Here is a 23,427-nt window from a genome sequence, read left to right as displayed (position 1 = left end):
TGTACCTACCTACAGGGCGTGGGACAGTGCAGCTTGGTGGTGCGATGTGAAGATGGAAACCCAAACTATAACCTAATGATGTGGTGGTTGTCGCTTTCTTCAGGTCTGCGTGACAAAGAAGTATCTAGATGGTGGAAACAAGTCACGTACTTCTGTCACTGTGGCAATGTAGGCTTGATAATTCAGTTTGGGCACTTTGCTTCGATTTTCCACTTGCTGTATGTAAAGAAGGGATGTTCCAAAATGTAAGAGTAGCTGTCTGAAATATAAACTGGATTGTATGTTTTTAACTGCACTATGAGGCCGTATCAATCATGGTAATACAGTGGGACAATAGGTAGCAGAGAAGTGAATTCCTTAAGTCACTAGGCTAGGTAGAGTATTTCTTGTTTAGCTGCAGTTACAGCATTTACCTGTCTACTAAAATAATTTCTTTCCAAGTTGGAAATTCCTGCAAAAATCCAGGTTAATTTTGCATCATGTTGTGTTATAAAGCCTCACTTCTAGACAAATGAAATAATGAAATTATTTTTTTCTCCTAAGTGAAGGCCTTCTCTAAGTGAACAGTTGCACAGGGGCCCTGGACTCAGCTAAGAGGGAAGCAATTTTAGAGATAACTCTCCAGGTTTTATCACCACATCCCCCAAGTACAGAGCTGAAGCAAAGCAAGACCAAGATTTTCCTGTTCCTCCTCCTTAGGATCTGTGTAGTTTTTCTTGCCTTTTGGGGAACATATCTGACCTCGGGGCTCTGCCCAGCAGCAGGAAGGATCCCCACTGCTCTTATGCCTCGGCGGGGATGAAAGCCAGCAGAGAGGAGCACACACGTGGCACACGTACGGGTGTTTATGCTGGGGTGAGCGTACTGATAACCTGCAGGTTTTAAACATGTTTTATACTCGGGGAAAAACTTGTTATTTCTTTATTTTACAGACTTGGAGGCAGAGAGGCGATGCACCTCTGGAGGCAATGCTCATGGGTAGGTTTAACACAAATGAAAGGAACTTTTTATTCTTCATCAAATCATTTCCTGCTGCAGGCTGCTGCGGGAGCCAAACCCAGAAACGGGTTCAAAACAGACTGTGACAAATTCACGGAGAATTGGCTGTTAAACTTGATGATCCAAATGTAACTTCTAGCCTAGGAGGTCACTAAAATGACAAGTGATGAAAGCTAGAAAGATTTATTGCCTTTCCATATACTGCTACAATTTACGTGTTTGTGCTTGTTAGCGGACACTACACGGGAACAAAACATAGCTTTGAGGAATTAGATTCCTGCTCTGCTTCTTCTCAGAACTAAAGCTCACTCAGCTTCCAACGCAGGCTCTCACAGACAGGCTGCTGGTACGGTTTGCTGCGGAGAAGCCCGCGCTGCCGCTGCTCCTGTTTATTAATTTGCTCCCTGCAGAGCTCACAAGGGAATGGTCAACTGGCTGCAGAACGTGGAGGCTGCTCTTCTCGCTCTGACAGCGGCTCATTAAGGGGCAGGGCAGTCTGCTTCCACCCCTCCGTCTGCACCGTGACATCCCACGGAAAAGCGCTGTATTAATAACGGAAGATTTTCTCTGCTGATGCCTCAGCCTAGTACTTTTCAGTCTCTCTCAGGGGAAAAGTCTCTATTATTGACAGAGCAGAGAAGAAAAAAAGATGAACTTTCAATCCAAAGGAAAAACGTTACGACTCACCAGCTCTTTTAATCCTCTTCCTCTCTTTCAGTTGGTAGGGCTTGTGATCGTGTGACAAGGGGATAGCGTTCCCGTCCTTGTCACACAGGACTCCGCGCGAATCCCCGACGTTGGCCACGGTGAGTTCTTTGTCTGACAGCAGTGCAATCAGACACGTCGTCCCTGGGAAAGAGAGAAGGGAATGGGAAGCAAAACAAATATATCGGGGGGTATATACGTAAATATGTGTGTAGCTATATAAATGATGAACAGGAAAATGTTCTTCCTATTAATAACGGCAGAGAGGGGCTGGAGGGGGAGGAGGGTATTCCAGTCTCCTCAGCCAGCTTTTCCTAATGGGCAAGGAAAGGAATCAAAGAACCAATTAGCAAGAGCCCACTCACAGCTTCTGTGAACTGGAACTACTGCACTGGACTGTGCCTGGGTAAAACAGAGCTCCCTCCCCTCATCCCCTCCAGAACTGAGACCAGATTTTTAGTTTTTGTATTGCAAAGAGGAAAAGACTTGACCTTTTTAATTATATAACCTTTAAATACACAGAAAATGTAATTAGTCATTGACCACCATATCCAACAGGCATAGTATTTGCAGGTGCAGGAAAATATTGGAAAAAATTGGCTGCTTTTCAAGTGAGAACACTATAGTTTTTATTTTCCTCATTTAAGTGGAATGAATGTTTGCAAAGCAGAATCAGGACCATGCCTTTTCTATATTCTTCCCATCTAGCCAGCGGGAGTTATATTCACAGAAACTCCAGCTATCACAAAGATTCCTTGCATGGGCTTTGGACCAGATGTCACAGTTTCACTCATACTTTCGAACAGAAAGATGGCAAGTAAGTTTTCAGATATACACTAACAAAGGTTAAAAGGGAACGTGCCTGGCTCTCAGTTTAGATTTCATGGCGCTGCTAAAATTTTTACAAAAGGTACTCTAGTATCCTTCAACAGTAAATAACATTAACTTTACTCTTTTTTTACTTTTAGGTAGACCAGAGAAGCACAGGGTTGAGTTTTCACCTCTGTTGATAATTTACATCTGATTATTTATTTTAAAAAAAGGTGCCTCCACAGCTGGGGTGCTTTGGAAGAAGCACTTGGGGCCAGCGATGATGCTCAACCAACACCAGTGTTACAAAGCACCGTGTCTCTGCTCGGATGGTTTAATTTAATTTTTAACGACGCAGTTTTAATGAAGCTGCTGGCAACGGAGCATTCCAGCAGTGCCCACCATCAGTGGCACCCTGAGCCCTGGTTTTGCTCCTGAGGAGCTGTATTAGGGTTTAAGTTTATGCTCCGTGGTCTTAAAGCTCAATTCTCATAGCTGCCGCGTGTTGTGTCGCTGTCCAAACCCAGAATTAAAACCTGTGTTTTGCAGTTCCCGTGTCAGCAGTTGAATATCCCATGACTGGTATAAATAAAATAGCCAGTAATAAACAATTTGTGTTTAGATGCACTATGTTCTGAAGATTTATTTTTAACTTAATGCTCTGACTTGCACAGCTCTAAACTTGAGCTGTTTTTTCACAAGACAGGCATATATATAATTTTTTTTTTTTTTCAGTTGACACTCACTGCAGAACGAAATGGATATAGTTGGATACCGCTAAACCCCCCCTGCTAACTGCACCCTGTTTGGACACAGGGTGTCTGGCTTCAGCACCCTGGTGAACAGACCCGCTCTGAGGCCAGAGGACTGGGTAGTTAAATACCAATATCCGAAACACGGAGACAACAAAATAATAACGAGGGTCCAGACTACTGTAGCGGGGTGCAGCTGGTCATTTAAGCAGAACAAAATGGGATTTAGCATTTGATTCTCTACCCGAACGAAATCTGTTCACACTGCAAATGCATAAAGCTCTGCTTCCCTAAGAAAATAATAGCAATAAATGGCACCTTTTCTTGCTTTTATTTATGAAACTTTCCTAAACAAACATTCAAGCAGCATCGTGCTGACAATCTGCAAGAGACGAGAGGGCTGGTACTTGCTGAAGCTGCTCTGCCATTTCATCTACATTTCAGAGAGAAAACGAACAGCTACCTTGGCAATTTGGGCTGAAAACCAAACCTGTCAGATGTAAAACGGAGGAGCACAGAGCCAAAACCATCTCCAGAAGGATCCTGGTGCGCTGCAGGACAGAGACCCCCGAGCTGCAGAGGAGGCTGCAAACCTCCGGGATCCGGCACCCGGCTGATGATGCTGGGTGGAGATCAGCGCTCGGGCTGTACCTCGCGCTCCCGCCTTGGCCTGACATTTGTGAATTTGTTGACTCTCCCGTGTCCGAGAGCACCCCCCTGCTCCGCAGATTGCCTCCCCCCCTCCCAGGGACACCAGCACAGCGTGTATTTTTCCTACAGGCAGTAGTAAAAAATCATACGTTTCCTAGTAAGGAAAATACTGCAAATAACATCCTGCAGCCCAGGCGTTTAGAAAGTAAAATGCTTCACAAATACAGTCATTATTACCACAATTTATATAAAAATGATAACTCGGAACACAGTCTTCTCAGTTGTATGATCTGTGTGAATGAAAGAGAACGAGCGTCTGAAACAGAAGATAATTTCCAAAGTGATTTAGGAAGGCTCAGTTGTGTCACGGTCCCTGACTGATGGCTGGGCTATCCTTAAGTCCCTGACCTCACGCTACCTCCTGCCATTACATGAGAAAGCAAACTTATTGTACCCTGTTTTCTTTTCCATCTATTTTTATTTCAGCCATTTAACCTTGTGTAGAGTTAGAAAACATCGCGGTCTTGTCAGCTGCCTCAGATTTAATGCAATTGCACAACGGAAAATTCCCAACATAAAGGGTCCAAAATTGAGAACACATGTTATATTAGTCCCTTGATGCAGCTGGCTGAATAATACCCTGCTGAGCAGTTTACAAAGAAAATCACCAGAAAATTTAAAACCTGTACTATACTGGCTGCAGAGATAGGCGGGTTTTTTGTTTGGTTGTTTTTTTTTTTTTTTAAGTCAGGTAAGATTATTGGTGGTGTATTTTAGCATCGGACAAGGCACCTTGTAAAAGTCAAGGCTGCACTGGCGCTACTAGTTTTTAGATAACCGCTTTATCGAAAAGCGGGAAAGTCACCAGAGTGCAAACAAGACCCGATTAACACATTAAAAGGCATTAGAGAGCCCAGGCACCATCCAGCTCACCCCGTGGCCGCTGGATATCCTGTGCTTTGTGTGTGGCGTCCAAAAATCCAGCTGATGCCTGGCTCCAGACCCCCGCTGGCAGGGCAGCTCAGGATGAGGACCAGAGCTCTTGGGCTCCAGATGGCCCAAGTTGGTTGAAATTCCCCCAGCACCCTCGTTTCATCCTAATCCATTAGCAAAAGCGCAGTGAATCTCTCCAGGTGCTCACCACGTCCCCTCTTTCCCCCCTCTTGTGCTGATGGTGTGAGAGACTTGGAAAAGAGAAGGGAAACTCAGCAATGTAACCTCTTCCCCCTCTTCAACCCTGAACCTTGCCCGTCCCTCCAGGAGAAATCACTCCTCCACCCTGCCCTCACCTCAGGCTCTTCAACAGCAGAAGTCCTTGGCCAAGGCTCTTCCTCCTGAACAACTGTCCCTCCCACACGTGTCTTCTCCCTGTATTCCCAGCCCTCCCCACCTCTTCCGTGCCTCTTTACGCAAAGTTTCTTTCTCAGACAAAACTGAGAAATAAGACTCCCCACGCCAAGGTTTCAACCACTGCTTCCCCGTTTCCACAACACGTGCCAAGGTCGCTTGCGTGCTGCCTCCCATCGCCCCCTCTTCCTGCTCTAGAGACTTGATTTCAACGTTTTTTATTCGCTATCCCCTCATCCCTAAGCTTCTCTGTCTCTTTTGCAGCGCACCTTCGTAATCTCCCTCTAAAAAACCATCATTACAGCTACCACCACTTTCCTCTCTCACCTGCAAGCTCACTGCAGATGCCGTTTGTGGTCACTGCCTGAGTTTTTCCCTCCCTCCAGCTCCACATTACCCCTCCTCCAGCGCAGCCTCTGCCCCAGACTCGCCATCGCAACGGCTTCTGCCGAGACGCACGCAGCGCTTCCCGGGCGCAGCGCGGACGGCGAGCTCCGATCCCCCTCGTGCTGCCTCCAGCACAGCCAGCTCAGCGCTTCCCCTCGAGACACTTCCCTCCTAGTTTTCCCCGTGGCTTCTCTAATTGCAGGTGTCCCTGAAGACCCCTTCGCCCCTCTCCTTGCTCAAGTTCAGCCTAGGACCGGCCGCGCTGTCCCTCCGCAGCCTTGCTTCTCTGTCCCAGAGCGGTCTCTTCTCTCAACTAAGAGATCAGCCTGTTTTCTTTGCAGGTATTTATCCCAACACTTCCCCTGACCATCTCCCACAGCCCGTTTTGGATGGGGCGACCTCAGAAACAAAGACTATCATCATTTGGAGAGACCGACACTGTCCTCTTTGCGTTTGGCCTAAAGGCATTAAACCCCAGAGGGCTGATAGTGACATTAATCCCCACACGGGTAGGGCTTGTCACGGCTCCTCTGTATTAAACAGAAGTCTACGTGATAGGCAATTAGTCTGATCTCATCTCTGGAAACAAAGCAAAGTGAGAAGAGAAAGAAAAAACCCAAATGTAATCAGTATTAATTTTTAGAGAGAGACTGATTGATGTGCAAAGAGACCAGAAAACAAGGTAGTGACTGGAAGCGCACAAAGCTTTGCAGGCGAAGGATGCGCAGCCACCGCGACGGGCTGCCGGAGGAGGAGGAGGAGGAGGGAGCACGGTGAAGCTGCAGGGAAAAAGATCCCCAGTAACCCTAATGAGAAAGGGAATATCCCGGGTGCTCGGACGGACGCGGCTTGTGCAGTCAGCCTCTCAGAGCTGGGGGAAATTTCCTATTTACACAACATGAGCCCTGGGCTACCCGGTCGGGCTTGCCAGGTACAGCCCACATGGGAAAGCCACACAGCTCTGACCAGTGCTGCCTTCTCAGTGACTCCAAGTGGGATGGGAGGTACGTTAAATCAACCCACACAACGGCCTTCTGCTTAGTCTGGGTCCCCTTTCGCACAGGGATGGTGTACACCAGCACGCTGGAGATGCCTGAGTGCCAGAGGGTTGAGGGTCTAAGTGTCACCTTTGGGCAGGAAGGCATTCAGAGCGACTGCATGTCAAGAAATTTGGTACTTACTTCCTGGACTGATTAAAAACCAACAAAAAAACAAGTCAAAAAACCCCCTCCCATCTTTTTTCAACTGTGCTCAAGCTGGAATTCACACAATAATTAAGCAAGAACTACTATTTTCGAGCTTCAATGATCTCCAGAAGGAAACAGAATTATTCAGAACAGTGCAAGAAGTGGGATTAAAAAAGTACAGATTTATATTTACACTCCAGTAGCGCCTCACACTGCATGCAGCTTCTGTCTCATTTATAGACCATGCATTTGCACTTGCCTTACACAGACTTTAAATCCTAAACAATAAGACTCCTGTAGTTCTCAGGGCAGATATGTGACGTTTTTATCATTAATATAGCTGTCCTCTGTGCCCATCTGCCTCAGCTCCTCCCGTCGAGACCAGCCATGTGTCTCCTGAATGTCTATTTTACACGCTCGGCACATACCCCTCAGGCAATGCAAATAAAATTTTGATTATAGCCTGTGGAATAGGCAAGACTCAGAAAAACACTAAGTATATGAGGGAGGGTACAGAAGTCTCTTGCTTCCCAGTCACCAGGAATATGGATAGAAAAGGATGAGGAGGGAGGAAAGGTGTTGTGAGACCGTCAAGATCATAAAACGCCGCCTCCGCGTGCCCTCCAAGTGACCCACCAATTCTAATCCAAAGCCATAAAAACAAATCTAATTACCCACTGCATATCTTACAAATAAGCAACGATAAAACCAAGCAGCAGACATTCACCTTCCATCGGTGCTACGGCAGTGAAAGGAACCGCAGGAGCTGCAGGGGCTGAGGCCCCTTCATTGCCCCGATGTCCCCCAAAGCGCCGCGTCCGCAGGGAGAAGGAGGGACAAATCAGGACTGAAAACAACACGTCTCCAAACTGAAAAAAAAAAAAAAAACAACAAAAAACCGATCCCAACAATGTGTAATTGGGGTGGGATCACCGTAAAACCTTTTGCTGGATCGCCATGATCTGTGTGCCTCCTCCCTGGCTGGTTTCTCATCCAAGGCGCCGTTTCTCACACACATTTCTCCAGGGACATTGAGCCTTCCTCAGAGATTCTGGGAAAGGCCAAGCTAATTGCGTTCATTAGCACTCCTTCATCCCTTACAGGTTATTGAAATGTTTATATAGCTACATACTTTCTTTTTTTTTAGCAGAGGCTTGGCAGGTTAGAGAAAATGCTATTATAATCTCCAAAATCCTACACAATTTTGGCAAATTACTGAGCTAACCACCTGCGAACAAAAAGAGACACTATGGCTCACAACACCTTTCAAAAACACACGTGCATTTTTAAAGTATCCACCCCCTTTCCCTCAAATGTCTTGCAAAGTATTTGGACTGAACAGCCCCCACACCATCAGGCACTCATCCTTGAATCCCCTCAGTGCTGGTGTTTGCTACAAATGAGCCACACCTGACCCCTCTTTCAGTTAACAAAATTCATCTGCAAAAGTCAATTGTGTAAAGCGCGGACCTAAAAAAAAAAAAAAAAAATTCTGAAAATTTAAGGTCTCATAATTCCTTAATCATCTCAACATAATGGTGTTTTTTTTTTTTTTTCCCCTAAAATTAAAACAACTCCCTCTTTTAAAATAAATTTAAAGAAACAACAGGTTCTTCAAAATCTCTAGAAATCATTTCAAATCCTAAGCTCGGCGCTTAATTTCCATCATCACAAAGCTATTCCTACCTGGCTGTGTGCAGTACTATTTTAAGGTTTTATATTTGAAACAGAGAACCACATTGTATTTCTCTTTAGACTGATCCTATTTCCCTGTCTAATCAATAAGTATGTATATATAACCCAATCCTGTTGATCATTAATCATATTTATCATACACAGCTATTTGGGTTATACTTACAAACTATCAGATTTACGTAGATGGAAGCGGTGTAAAAAAAATACCTAAAAGTGTCTTCCAGGCAGCAAAACAAGAGCTGGAAGTAAGTTTTGTGCATCAGGTACCAAAAGTTAATTATTGAAAAACAGAAACCCTTTTGGGCAGTCTCTCCATCTTCCAGACTGCTCTGACACCGCCTCATCAATACCGCGGCGGAAGCGGGAGCGCTCCCACCTTCGCCCTGTCCTAACACCGCGTGATTAATTTCTTGTCCTTATGAAAAATAATCTTTAATACAAAGGGAATCTCCATTTCAGCTCAAAAGTCGATTTCTTGGCATCTCTCCCATATTTAGTTTCACCGGAACATCCCACTCAGCTTTTTAATACGTTAGAAATAGAAATACGTTGAAAACGTTTTGGTTTTTGTGTGGGTTTTTTTTCTTTTTCTTTAGAAATTTCTGTGTGTCACTGGGCTAATTAAAGAGCAGAAAACCACACGTGCAATCTCCTCTGCGGATGGGCTCGGGCTTTCTGCAGCCGTTAAACCTCCCGAGCAGCCTTACAGCGATATGACAAGAAAAAATGTCTATGCTAAGGTCTGAGCATGAGAGGAAAAGAAACCTCTTGCTGACACTTCCCTGCGAGCCTTCGGTATCCCCGGGCTGAAACACGGTCTGTGCGGGCAGCGCGACGCGAGCGTTCGCACACGAGCTGCTGAGTCTGAATTCTGGTTGTGAGAGCTCCCGAAACACAAATGACCGTAGGTGACCACGGAATGTGGCGTATATACAGATTGGGATCCTGCTCCTGCTATTGCAAACCACATTCCTAGAGCAGCTCTACTCAGCTAGGCTCCAGCTTAGCGCGAGGTTTAGAGCCGTCAGGCGGAGCAGACGGAGCGCAGCCCCCAGATCATTTACTGCGTGGCGAGCGTGCAGCTTCGCCTTGCTGAAAAGCACAGGTTGTATAAACTGACAACAAAAGTCACTGCTTTCAAATAGGAATGACACCTATTTCTTTTTTTTTTTTTTTTTTTTTTCCCCCTGATCTGTTGTTGAACATGTATTCTTCAATTTCTAGACTTCCACAGCAGAACTGAAACCCTGGGGCAATTCTGTCTAATTTATCTCCTTTGAACTCGAGGTATCCGATGCCAGAACAAACGGTGGGATTTCCGTCGGATCAAAGGGCTGGCAGAAGAGGAGCCAGAGGCTAACACTCTTCCAAGCCCTGCAAAATACCCACTTCTGTTAACAAAAGCTGCTCCCGAACCCAGGGTGTTCAGGAAGGAGCTGTAAGTTTTCCACTGGGAAAGACAAGGGTATTCCCTCAAAATAAACAATACCTTAACTTTCCTAAGAAAGAGTTGCGTTAGAGGGTTTTTTAAAAAAATAAAAGTTACTAGAAGTGTTAGTAGTCTGCTTTAAGATTTGTCCCAAATTCTGTGATCTGTAAGACAGATCTATGGATCCATTAGAAATCTTCCACAGCTCTGCACCTCCCATTATGGAAACATATCAAATATCAGCTCTGCAGAACTGATGACGCCAAAAAAAAAGGAATTCCATCCTCTTTAGCAATTTCAGACAAATAAACCCCTCCACAATCACAGTGCTGAAGATACTAAAGATGTTATCTTTATGGCACTAAGTGGCTTTGAGGGAGCTGGGTCGGTACCGACCCGCTGCAGGATCCATCCCATATTTTTCAGCCACACAGAAGTTTGCCGGTGGTGGCGCAGGGACAGCTGGTGCTCGGTGATTTTAACTATCAGCAACGAGGTCAGCAATGCTGCTGCTCCACACGCTGCCCCACCGGGCACTGACCTTATCTAGTTAGAAAATGTTATGCTAGATGCTCAACAGGCTTTTATTAGCGACATTCAGCTGTAACAAGGCCTGGAAAAAGTAGGAGCAAAATGAAAATCCCACTTGGAAAAAAACCAACCCACCAAAATAATTCAAAGCATCCGATTTGTGCTGAGTCCTGTGACATCTCTGGCTTTATCCCAGTCCTGCCTAAAGGATCGAGGCTGCAAAATTTCATTTGAACCCCAGGAGTTGACATGCACTTTGCTGAGGTGCCTGAGCCATAAATACCAGCCTTAAAGCAGCAGCTATAAATAAGGTGTCAGCAGGTAAGCACTAAACTGAACTCAATACATATAATCAGCAAATCCTTCACCAACAGTGTAACTAACGGTGAGCTTACAGATGCTGCTACATCTCCGCATCCCTCAGCCTTAACAGCGCCGTTCGAAAACCCCCACTGTGGCTGGCAGTTGTATCCAACAAATGGTTTTCACCACGACTGCATTACACCTCAGCTCCTGGGGTCGGGTTTTACAAAGGACTAACACCCCTCGGCCGCAGGACGGTCTATCAGGTGGCAGCTAATTTCAGGAAGGGCCCCTGAGGCACCCCCGTGACGGATCGCTCACGTTAACTCCTGAACAAATAAGGAACTTAGTACGCTGGCAGAGCTGTGCAGCAAGGAGGTGTTTAGGAGTTATTTATTCGGTGCCCAAGGTGTATCACCAAATTACAAACACAACATGTACCCTGTCCAAAGGGACGGCGATCTCACTCCGTGCTTCCCGCGCTGGCAGAAGAGTGGGAGCGAGACGAGGAGGGAAAAAGGGGCGGGGGAGCAATAACGCACCAGAATTACACATAGTTAAGGAGGTGTGGGATCTAATTCAAGATCCTCACTCGGTCCCCATCCCCTCCACTATTCAACACACAAAATTCACCGATGCAGATTTGACTGAGCTGTAAATTGAGGCTGGCTGGCCCAAGCAAGGGTGGCAGCTTAGGTCAAACTGATGACTTTTTCCCTTTTCAGGTTAATCAAACTCTGGGGCTAATCATCTTCCAACACCCAGCCAAAAGTCACCTCAGACTGTACTTTTCTCCTTCTATATTTTCTAGCTGTATCTGATGATCCTCTGTATCAAACCCTACTTTGCCCATCTGCAAAAGCAAAATCTCATCATCTGCCGAAAGTCCATTTTCTTGGGGCAGAGCTGTCACCTTGGAAATCATCCTCCCAGCATGTGGCCGAGTGAAAACCGCACAGTTTGGGGAAACTTTTGTATGAGATCAGGAAATCCAACTGGCAGCTGGCGCCCAGGAGAACACCTTTCCAAAGACAAGACTCAAGCCGCTGGCAGACAGCGGCTGCAGCCCGTAATCCCAGAACTGCCTGGAAAAGATGCACACGGAGAGAGCAAAAACCACCAAGACTGATGAAACTTGGCCACTGCCACTGTTAGAAAGCTATTAAGGCACAAGGAAGAGCCAGTTTTTGCTTGTTTATGAGCAACTTCTTTACCTTAATGGGTTGTTACAGATTATGGATAGGGTTTTAAATAAAGCTTCGCCTGAGAACAGAAAGCCTCCTTTTGTTCCTGCTCCTTTTTCCTCCTACATCTCCCCATGTATAATTCAAACAGTGGGAAATAATGGAAAAGGCTAACAGTGATGGATTGTGGCGTGCCATGCAGTTGTGCATGCAAAGCAGGGCTGAGCACGAGCTGAACGCTGCTGCAAATGGGCAGAGCGCAAGGACAGATGACGCAAAGACGTGTGCAAGAGCACGAGCCATCTCCAGAAACACGGCAGCGCCCTCGGACTGTAAATCCCTGTGCATGTTCTTGATGTTATTACATTATGTTTGCTTCTCAATGATTTTCCTATTACAGTGTTTTCAAAAGAACACAAATATTAGCTTTTCGTACATGATATGGCAAAACTAGGGGCAGCGAGGCTGAAGATGCTCACATCAGTACTAAAATCCAGCAACTGGGGGTGGAATGAAGGGTTTTGCAAAGGTGGCCAGCAGGGACATGGAAGGGATCTGAGCCCTGGGCTCGGCACTGGGGAGGCCGCCCCTCGATTCCTGGGTTCAGTTTTGGGCCCCTCACCCCAAAAAGGCCATTGAGTGACTCGAGCGTGGCCAGAGAAGGGCAACGGAGCTGGGGCAGGGTCTGGAGCACAGGTCTGCTGGGGAGCGGCTGGGGGAACTGGGGGGGTTCAGTCTGGAGAAGAGGAGGCTGAGGGGAGACCTCCTGGCCCTCTGCAACTCCCTGCCAGGAGGGGGCAGAGAGGGGGGATGAGTCTCTGGAGCCAAGGCCCCAGCGCCAGGCCCCGAGGGAATGGCCTCAAGCTGCCCAGGGCAGGGTCAGGCTGGCTCTGAGGAAGGATTTCTGTGCAGAAGGGGCTGTTGGGCGTTGGAATGGGCTGCCCAGGGCAGGGGGGGAGTCCCCGGGATCCCTGGGGGGGTTGAAGAGTCGGGCTGAGCCAGCGCTGAGGGATCTGGGGGAGTTGGGAACGGTCGGGGGGGGGTCATGGTGGGGCTGGAGGAGCTGCAAGGGCTTTTCCAACCCAGATGATTGTGATGATTCTGTGGTGTAGCCAGTGATGATTTTGTGCTACTCCACCCTGCTACAGCACTGCTGTTTATGCTTGTCTAGATAATGATGCAGGAACATTTAATAAGGATCTCCAAATGGTCTGTCAGGTTTGTAGACAGAACAAACGTTGCTGTCTTCACTGCTACTCACAAGACCCTTCAGGCACTTATCCCTGCATCCATCAGCAGGTGACAAACCTCTGCCGAGATGGTTGGCTTTCTTTCAGAGGCCTGGAACAGATGTTATCTCTGTCTACATTTAATTTGCAGCAAGCTGCACCTTTAAATGCTATCTTCGATATCTTTTTAATAAATAATAAAAAAAGGAGATAAATCCACACTCACATCTGCCTACTCATGCCACACTTGAGTCTGAAACTGAGGAAGAACTCTATGGTACTGACAGTGACCATCTCAAGCAATGGTGCACATCAACTGAATCTATAGATTTTCAAATGAAATTAACAAAAACTTTGGCAAAATAATCCTCAAATAGTGGTTTTAATTCTCCAGAGCTTACGTACTTTTAAAGTCTTCTATTAGGCCAAAGCTACAAACAGGGAAGACGGCAATCAGGCAGCATCCCTGAAAGAATCCTTTAAAAAGTTGGAGCAGCAACCTTCCCCGAATGCAGGAGCCACCAAACCACCCCTCCGCCAGGCACAAACCAGAACCGACTCTACCGCAAGTTATGACTGAATTAAGTAACCACCTAAAAATAAGTCCATGCATTTAAGATGCTTTCTAGACTTAATCAATAAGTACACAGAAAAGAAATGGTCCATAGAGTAATAATTAGTATGAAAACCATTAAATGGTTTAAAAAACATTTTCTACTACGCTTCTGAATCTCATCACTCTGCAGGGATGTGTTGGTTTCTTTTCCTTCTGCAGGACTTTGAAAAGAGTAGAATTGTGAGTTATTTTCTTTAATTTCTACAAATGTATAAAGACCAAAGGGAAGAATACATAGCATTTATACAGTAAGACTGAAAATAGGCACACATGTTTGAGTGAGAACACAACGCATCACGCGAGCAATAAAAAAACATCCCTAATGTACTGACACGGCTCCATAGAGTCACCGGTGCACCTACACCACAGAGAGGTTTCACCATAGATATAAAAATATATTTTTTTTTGGTTTTGCCAAATATATAAATGTATCTACCAAATACTCCGAGCCAAGTACCCGTAGCGTTTACGTCGGTTCTGCAAAATCGACTGCTGGCTGACAAATTTAAATAGCTAAAGACCTCCTTCAAAAATTGATGAGGAAGTGAAGAATATTTCAGGCAAGTAGGCACCTGTCAAAGTGCTATTTCTGCTCTGAGCCTCTCCTGAAAGGTTATAATTATATGAATAACAAAAATTTATTTTAATGGAGCAAAAGAATGCAACACGCTTGGGCTGGCTTAAATACGTGTGTGTTGTTTACAAACATTGTCGATATTCTAGAAAGCTGGAAGCCCACGACGCAGGAAATTAGAGAGTGGCATGGTTTGCATCGAGGCTACACCCTGAAATGTAATTTAAATGGTTTTATGTGTACACCTACAGAGACACTTAGGCTGGCGTTCAGCTCCTAACTAGAGCTGCCTACCTGTATTTAACGCGTGAGCAAAAGCTAATTCACAGCCAACAGAAAGGAGCGGGCACGTTTAGGATATGACTCTTCACATAGTAAAGTAGATGCTTAAAATAAACTCATGAATCACCCCAGAAATGCCGTTTTCTTTCCAATGGCTATGGAAAAGCTCTAGAGAAATTGCCCAGAATTTCGTGTCTATAATGCAGATATCCAAAGGTAACAGACCAACTCTGCCCGCGGTGACCGCTCTGTGATTTCTGCTGTAGGTACTGGCCCTCTGCAGAAAAACAGAGCACTGGTTCATGGTGACCAAGTTTAAGCTGTATCTTTAACGTGTAAAAGAAATTCAATAAATCAAAGAAAGTGTGGAGCGTAAGGCAGAGATTAAATAAATTCAGCAGTAATCATCTGGCTATAAAGAGTAAAATTTCTCCTGTATTAATTTGGGAAAATCGCAACGTCGAGTTCTCACTGCAGCAACCAAAGACCCAGAGAAAGGAGTTATTTGAGATCATGTTCTTATGATCAAACACCTAAAAATCATTTAAAAAACAAACCTGAGCTGGAAAGAAAGCAGCCACGCGTGGTGGCCTGCAGGCACTCTGGTTTTCTCCTCGTCGGAAGGAAGCCTCTGGTACAGCACTGAACATTGCCCAGCACGTTTCAGTGCTGTTAGTGACACAGCCGCTGCATCAATGTGTCTGCAACACTTCAGAAAATAAATGTGTATATATGTATATGTACTACATCATCTACTCTAACCATCCTTTGCCTGTACATGGTTTTTTTTTCAGAAAAAGACAGTTTCTGGCTCTTCTCTTCCTCGCAGATTCTTTCGGCTCTCCTGGTTTGTTTTTTTTTTCATATTCTGTGCAGCCCAGTGCCTTTGCAAATGTTGTTTTTATGCTGACTGGTGTTGATTTTCCTTCCTGCTCTTTAAATCCCTCCTAAAAACTTACATAAAGCTTTTCAACCATTTTTCAGGCTCAGGCCATTTCATTTCTGGCAGTATTACATGTTCCTGCAGGACCATTATCTCTGTCTAATTGTGAGATTACAGATGTCTGCTCCTCCCAGTGCAGTCAGCAGAGCCAGCCCATGCTCTGCCTTACTGGTAACGGCTGTAGCCGAGCTTGGAGGAGAAATATTCCCAAGACTCCTTGTCAGGACAAGGATTTCATCACCTGACGAGTCACCACTATTGAAAGCATGTTCCCATATTTCCCCCCAAAACAAGCCCTCCAAGAAACGACCAAACACATACCCAAAGCACGGTCCAAGCATGAGTGTGCATTACAAAACAATATATAATTTTTAAATTTTAAAGAAGGGTATAACAAACCCAACAGATTTTAATGGGTTACTGCTGAGCACAAGCCACCTCGGGATAAACATCACGGCAAAGATAACTTAGGTTATCTTCACCGCAACGTAGAATAATGATGTCTTTACCTGGCAAAGCTCTTTACAGTGGGAAGAAAGGTTTTTTCCCCAGCAGAGTATTTATTATCCCAAATTATAGGATGTATTTCTGGTGCAATTTTACTGCTTTAATTTTCTCATTTTTTCCTTATAGTCACTTTCTCTGGGGGAAAACAGCTGCCTGCGCTGCCAGAACGGGAGCACTGTAATTGAAAAAGGGGCATCATTGGCCCCTCGATGATTAAAGTTAACCTTTTCCCAGCAGGACCACACTAGTATGGATGTTTGTGTGAAGCAGATGGATTTGCCAACCTCTCGGGCTGAAGTTTAATCTTGGATATTTTTGCTTTTCTGTACTTTTGCCAGCAATGGCAAAGGCTCATGGGACTAGAGCTATGTTGGGTTGCAGTCCTGAAGTCGGAATGAAGGGCTGAGCCTTGGATTTACGCTCGGAGCTTTTTTTCTGCAGCTGCAGCTAAGAGAGAAACCAGACCCAGCCTTCTGCGAAGCACAGAAACACAGGCTGAATGCGAGGAGCTGGTTTAATTCCTTATCCTCAGTCGTGCTGGGAGTGAGGAGCAGAGGACGATGCATCACCTGCTTTGAAGGACAGTGACTCCCTGGGAGAGCACAGCACCTGGGCACGGCTGGGGAAGGCAGAGTACAACCCCCCGTCTCACCCAGAGACAAAGCACCCCGTGTTGTAGTGCTAATGGCCACATTTTAGCTCCGCGGAACATAAATTTCGTTGCTAAAATCGGAGTATTCAGGGAATTTGGGACGCGGACTCCTAGCATAAAAACTCACTTTAAGAAACGCTATGGTACTGACAACGACCATCTCAAGCACATCAACTGAATCTAAAGGTTTTCACATGAAATCTAACACAAACTGCAGTTGCAGGGAGAGGCCGCAGAGTCCAGCAGGCACAAACTTTTGGTCCCCCCCGGGAGAATGCGCGGAGGAGCAGCCACTCACTTTCCTCGCAGGGGGCTCCAGGAAACATGGGGCACCCTGGCAAATATTAGCTAAGAAAACATATTTTGGTCTGACATCTGGCTCTGGATGCAGTGCCTAAGTATCAATATCTTTCATGACTGCTTCACAGCGGGGAAAAATGAAATTCATCTTTTTTGTCGCACAATAATGAAACTCAATTTCTACAGGACTCTGGGGGAGAGGGGCCATCCGTTAAAGAAAAACCTATTGACTGCAGTACAAAAACACCACCAGAATCTCCCAGCAGGCTGGGACCTGGAACACCAGAGTTAAACTCCAAAGTGCCTCTAAATACCTTAAACTTGTATTTGTACAGAGTAGCCACTGACCACTCCGGATGTTTAGAGATGCTATAAACCGAGGGAATAGGATTAACATCCAACGAGCGGGAAAAAACATTCTTGCACAAAATTAGCTCAGCCTCAACTAGTCAAGAATGCCACTTTTTAAACTAAGGGATTTAAAGATTATGAGAGGATTTGTACCCATCTGTCACTTTTGGCCTGCTTTCATTTTATAAAGCTTCCTTAGTCAAACTTCACTAAAAATCTTGTCAATATTTGACCATTTCTAGATGGACTCGTTTTATTTGGTAGCCCTGATATACTGATTTCCTACAAAAAAAGAGGCATTAGGATGTCGAGTCCACTGAAGCTGCACGTCATTAATATTGCATACTGCTAGAAAGGCCAAATTAACATGCAAAATTGTACCAGGAGCCCAAGCCATTTCAGTGCAGTTCTGTTTTATGCTGGCAAATGGATGCAGCTGATTTTTACCTGCTCTGGGAGACATCCCTGGGGCTGAGCACTCTGCGAACCCTCAGAAAATGGCCCTTCCAGGAGAGATGGGAAAGGTTTCCCGGATGGAGAAGGTCTGCTCTTTTGCCGTGGAAGTGCTCCCCTACATGCTGCACCCTGCTACACTTGGCTACTGACCCCGTGTACCTTCAACTTTTAACTTTCTATTTTCCCTGGCTGACATGTAGAACTCCAGCTGCTCATGATTACAGAAATTAAACCCTTGACAGTGCTCTCCAGGATGGGTTTTGTTGATGCCTCGCTAGTCCCCTGCCAGAAAAAAGTTGTATTTTTCCCTTACATCACTATCACTTTTATTTTCACCATTTTGATCTTTAAAGATTGCTTTCTTCATTTTGCAAGTATCACCAGCAGCTTGATCTTCTCATTGAATTGACTTTGGTATGGAAAAATGCTAATAAAAGAAAAATGTCACCAACACAACTGCTCGAGCACTGAACGCTCGGGATCAGGAACAGCTGCTGCAATTATATTTAACTGCCCATTTTCTGTGCTTTCCTCACAATCAGATCTTACTTCAAGAGCAGGTAGCAGCATATCTGCTTTTGTAGTCAACAAGTGACATGATTAGAATGACGAGTGGGCTCCATCTCCATGTTTTAATTTCTAGAAGTGTCTCTACCTGATTGGGAAGCTGCAATCCTGGCTTTTTACTCACAGCGAATTGTGCTCTCTCTCCATTCGGAATGTGTGTATATGCTGGGACTCCTCTAAACTAGTTATTTATGTAGCTTCTGATTTCCACATGATTGTTTTATTGCATGATATAAATCCCCCAAAGTGTGTTTCAAGCAGTTTTAATCTTTATTTTCTCTGTACAAACATGCATTTTTCAATAAAGAAAAATGCTTTCTTTTTCTTTTGACAGGAGTCGGTAATTTGCTCTGCTGCATTTTCTCCTTCCTAACAAACTTCTATCTATCCAAATGACTAGAGAGATGAAGTGACCAAACCGGGGAAAAAAGATTTATATGATTCATTGGACTGATGAATTCTGCGTTAAAAAAGATAAACAGAAGCAACAGAAAGCAACAACTTTTGAAGCTTATTTTTTATGCATCATTAAAAACAGGCCATATGTGATTAAACAAATATCCTGCGCCCTCATTTTAACTCTGTCGCCCTTCGAGAACTCTTACGACTCTGAGCTCTTTAAGGATGTGACACATATAGTCTGCAAATGACACCATACAGGGCTCGAGAGCATTTGAGATCAAAGCAGTTTAAGACAATTGAGCTTATTTATTGGGTGAGCACGTGAGTATAATTGACAGAGCACTGTAATTACTTGAAGTTCCTAAAGCACACAGCCCTCTAAGTACCTGGAACATGCAGTCCAGAAATGGCATTTTAAGTTGCTCAAGCTCCTTCGAGATCTAAGTAGCTTAAGAGACTAGTATTGCTAGTGAGTGGGAGTCTGAGTAGGAGTCTGAACAAAGTTGATAAGTAGTTTGAGCGTTTTAAGTGCTTCGGGGCACTGCAGCGTGAGCACAAAGTAATAGGAGAAAGTAACACCAGCTTGTCAGTGCTCGGTTTTCCAGAGCTGGACTAGTGACGAGAAACTCAGATGATGGTAATTTTAGCAGAGTGCCACCTAAGCAAAGAATGATCCACTCAGGCTGGTGTCTGGCAAACACGATCTAAATAGGATGAAAAGCCCACTTATGAGTTTGAGGCTTCTGCCTGAAATAGCTGAATGGAAAACTGGGAGCTGAGCTCAGAACAGTTCCCCAAGGGCACCATGGTTCCAGGTACAGTCAGGGGACTCACAGAACACCAAAGGGACAGCAGGGATTAAGAAAAAAACCCAAACAGGGACATACTAAGTGCAAACTCTCTTTCTGTACTACAAGGCTGCGGTTGGCAGGGCTGTGGATGAAAGGAGACGGTGTGTTGCAGCTCTCAGTTACGAGTGGTTTAAAGTGGAGAAATGGAGAGCAGTGTCCTTCAGACAGAGCGAAGAAACGAAGGCTGCCAAGAGATACACTACTGGGGGGAGTGCAGCGAGCCAGGCACGCACACACCCAGAGTGGAAACTCACGGCTCGTCCACACAGACCCTGAATGCACTGCCAGGCCACTTGGTGCCGTGAATATTAATTCAGCAGCAAAATAATGAACTGTTTTGTTTGTTTGATTCTTTCTTTCCAAGGTTGAGTAGTTAATTTCGATATATCTAAACACCCAGAAACCTGAGGAGTTAGGCATACAGCAGATATTAGTGGCTATTTTGGAAGACAGTGAGAAACGTCAAGAGCATCTCTTTTTTAATCTGTAACTGTAAAGACAACCATGCATCAGGACAACTCTGAAGGTTCTAAAAGCTGGAAGACATTTCTAACTACTTTAAAACAAAATGTTAGTAAAAATATTAGCCATAACTAAGAAACCTCCAAATTATTACAATGTAAATAACAAAACTGAAAGCCCCTGTACGAATACTGTTAAAATGCCTCCAACACTCTACAAATTATCTGGCTTTAGCTATCTACATGCATCATGTCACATTTAAAAATCAGATTCTGTGGCTATCCAGTACCCTCTTAGCTAAGTAAGCCAAAAAAAAAAAAAAGTTAGCAATGAAGGAGAAAACAACAGAAACCAGGTTGCACCGCTTGCAGGGACAATAAAGAGGCACAGCTAGATCAGTCAACATCAGCGCAAAGGATAAAGCGCTGTTAGAAAAATAACTGTCCTTTCAGCTAGTTAGTATTCAATCACTGAAGTGGAAAATTTTCTATCTCAACTTGATTTTGGGAGGCAGAAATATTTCACTGAGTCACCTCACACCTTTGAGAGCAAAGTTCAATTCGCCAGCACAAGCACTAGTAGTTGGGAGAAAGACTGAAAGCAGGCAATTTTTTGTTCAGTAAAATGTAACTTAGAAAGAAACACAAATATACCTGCTTCATCATAGGATACAGTCAATTTTTCCAGCATTTCTCGATCAATTGACAAAATCTGCTGTTCCAGGATTGTTTGGTAAGACAACACACTGTTCTCCTTGTCCTTCTCGTAATCTTGAAGATGTTGTTTCAGGACTTCAGGCAGACGGGACTTCACATACTCTGCTGCTGACTATGTAGAAAAGAGGCAAAGGTTTAATTAATACATGTTCTTTTGAAAAGCTTTATGCATATCCGTAGCCATTTTATTTTTTTTAATTTAAAGCATTCTCAAATGTAACTCCTCACAATAAAACAATCTTAATGCTACTAATTCCATGGTGCAAAATCCACAGGTGATTTTTCTGGCAGAATGACTCCTGCACACCCAAAACTTCCAGGAATTGGGGTTATAATGGACCAAATTCTCCCGAGCTGAGGCATAATCCACTCTTCAGCAGAGAGTTTATGGCAGTCCAGAAAGAGTTACCCATGCTGGACTAGACACATACATACCACAACAGCTCAACTTCTTCATTGTTAACATCCTTTGAAAATATAACTGAATTCTAAATTCTAATTTATTCCAAATTGTAAAGCACAAAGTGACAGAGTCACTTCACCTGCTATTGATACACAATCAGGATTGGACAGGGAGATAGAAGTGAACATTTTAACAGCACTAGAAAATGACACACATATATACACACGCATCCACACACAGAAAATTCTTTTATGTTTTTTTCTCTGACTGCTCAAGGCCATAAGGAAACAGAAATTAACACAAGGTGGCATGGTTGTACCGATGCTACGGAGCTTTGTGCAAAAATGTAAATGGTAAAAATAAGAGCATCGGTCCCCCCAGGACCCCTGCCACCACTGGAACAGCTCCCTCCCTTGGGGCTTGGGCTCAGACACCTTGGTGAGATCCAAACACAAATTAACTTTCTGGTTTTTAAGCATTAGCAGCCCTCTCCTGCGAGTATTACACTCCCCACTATAAGGGAGTCCCTCGTTCTGGCATGGGTTTGGGTTTGGTTTTTTTTTTTTTGTTTTTTTTTTGTTGTTTGCTTTCCATCTCCGATACAAATGGGAAAGGAAGATGCAGCCCAGGCTGCTGCCCCAGTGCCCAGCTTTCCTGCCAACCTCAGGACCAAAAAGAGAAATAAATGATAACAAAGGTGTATTATTTCAGGCCCGGAGCTGACCAGAAGTTACCTCTACTCAGCAACAGGCTCTTCCTGGGTTTATATTTAGTTTTCCAAAGTCAATTGCTGATTAAATCGCAACCGTAAAACATCACTGAAGTTGTGTTCAATCTTTCTGCAAGCTAAGTCATGTGAGATGAATGAAATTATTCTAGAAAAACTACACAAACGCTCTACAGGAGTACAGTTTATTTAATGTTACATTTTAATAGCGGTTTTCTTTCAAGGGAAGGCCAACAGATACACTGTATACTAATTATTTTAGTCCAAGCTGGTGTTTAATGTTTCCTTTGAGAAGAGGTTTTACTCTGCGGGAGGTATTTTTGTGCTCTCCCTAAGGCAGCAATTGTAAAGAAAACAAAAGAAGAATTTATACATATTAATTTTCTGAAATATGTCTTGCGCCAGCCGAGAGAATATTTGTATACGACTGGCTGTAAACACTTAAGGAAAAATACCCACCCTGTCCTAAAGTTCTTGCAGGCCAAGTGAAAATCAAGAGACAGATGGGTACAAGCAGATGGGAAAACCATCGGGACCATCAGCCGTGGTTGGCGTGAGGGACAGCCATCACGGGCCACGTGCAACCCCATCGCCAAGTTTTTCCACAGGCATCGAGGCCAAGGATTACACCGATTTCAAGTGTGATCTCACAGGTGGGGGGGGTTTCCCTCTCAGTGAGAAGCAAACCACAACACTCCCGCTTCGGCTGCTACCGTTCAGATTATGTCTAGATGTCATTAAAGATTTAAACTGCAAAGCGATGGTGAAACCGATACAAACTCCTCTTCTAGCAAGAAAGGTGATCAGCCACCGCTGAATAATTACACTCCTAGCTGCGCTGCAGCGATCAGACAGACAGTACTATATTCTATTCAGTGCAAAAGTAATTTTATCTTGGTTTTAAAAAGTCACTTCCAGTACCTGGAATATTAAAAAAAGAAAAAGCATGAGGGTGTGAGTGCATGTGTTTATGCACGGGTTTGCTATTAAAGAAACCAAGAGGCTAACTGTACTGGGTGAATAAAAATTAAACAACATTTTGAAAAGAAAAACTTCCACCATTTTCCGGAAATGCACTCTTCCATCTTACCTCAATTCCCACCGCACAGACCACAATATTCAACCTCTGAGTAGATCAGAAACTCCCCCCACGTGCCTCCCCCTTAGGGGTTTGGGGGCACACTGCAGCCCAGAGACCCGTGTGCTGGGACGCTGCTCCCCAGCTGCCTGCTGGCAGAGCATCCCACCACCCCTCCCCTGCCAGAGCTGGGCTCCCCCTGCTCTCATGGAAACTGTTTTCATTAATAGACGTATTCGTGCCACAGGCAGAAGTTAGGGGAAAAAAACCATTTCATTACTTTGAGGCTTCAAAATAGCTTTATCCTCTTTTCCTCCCTACGGCCCCCTCT

At 44.7% G+C, this 23,427-nt stretch overlaps 1 protein-coding gene and 1 long non-coding RNA gene across 3 annotated transcripts in view; one reads left to right on the top strand and one right to left on the bottom strand.

Moving 5' to 3' along the window:
* Nucleotides 1–23,427, bottom strand: part of PPM1L (protein phosphatase, Mg2+/Mn2+ dependent 1L) — a 98,952-nt gene that overhangs the window by 4,359 nt on the left and 71,166 nt on the right. Inside the window, exons 2-3 of one of the 2 annotated variants that reach the window (XM_074912714.1) lie at nt 20,826–20,996; nt 1,687–1,848 (exon numbers count right to left, since the gene is read on the bottom strand). In XM_074912714.1, the coding sequence (XP_074768815.1) occupies nt 1,687–1,848; nt 20,826–20,996 (333 nt within the window). Of the gene's footprint in view, nt 1–1,686; nt 1,849–20,825; nt 21,001–23,427 lie in introns of both variants that reach the window. The other variant, XM_074912715.1, reaches the window with a different exon arrangement.
* LOC141963405 (uncharacterized) lies at nt 1,727–2,806 on the top strand. The gene is made up of 3 exons (XR_012634096.1): nt 1,727–1,805; nt 2,413–2,521; nt 2,673–2,806. It is a non-coding gene; the product is annotated as an uncharacterized LOC141963405 (long non-coding RNA).

The sequence above is a fragment of the Athene noctua genome, chromosome 8, assembly GCF_965140245.1.
Source record: "Athene noctua chromosome 8, bAthNoc1.hap1.1, whole genome shotgun sequence".
Lineage (NCBI taxonomy): Eukaryota > Metazoa > Chordata > Aves > Strigiformes > Strigidae > Athene > Athene noctua.
Note: the sequence above shows the minus strand (reverse complement) of the source record. Positions and strands in the feature narration are given on the sequence as shown.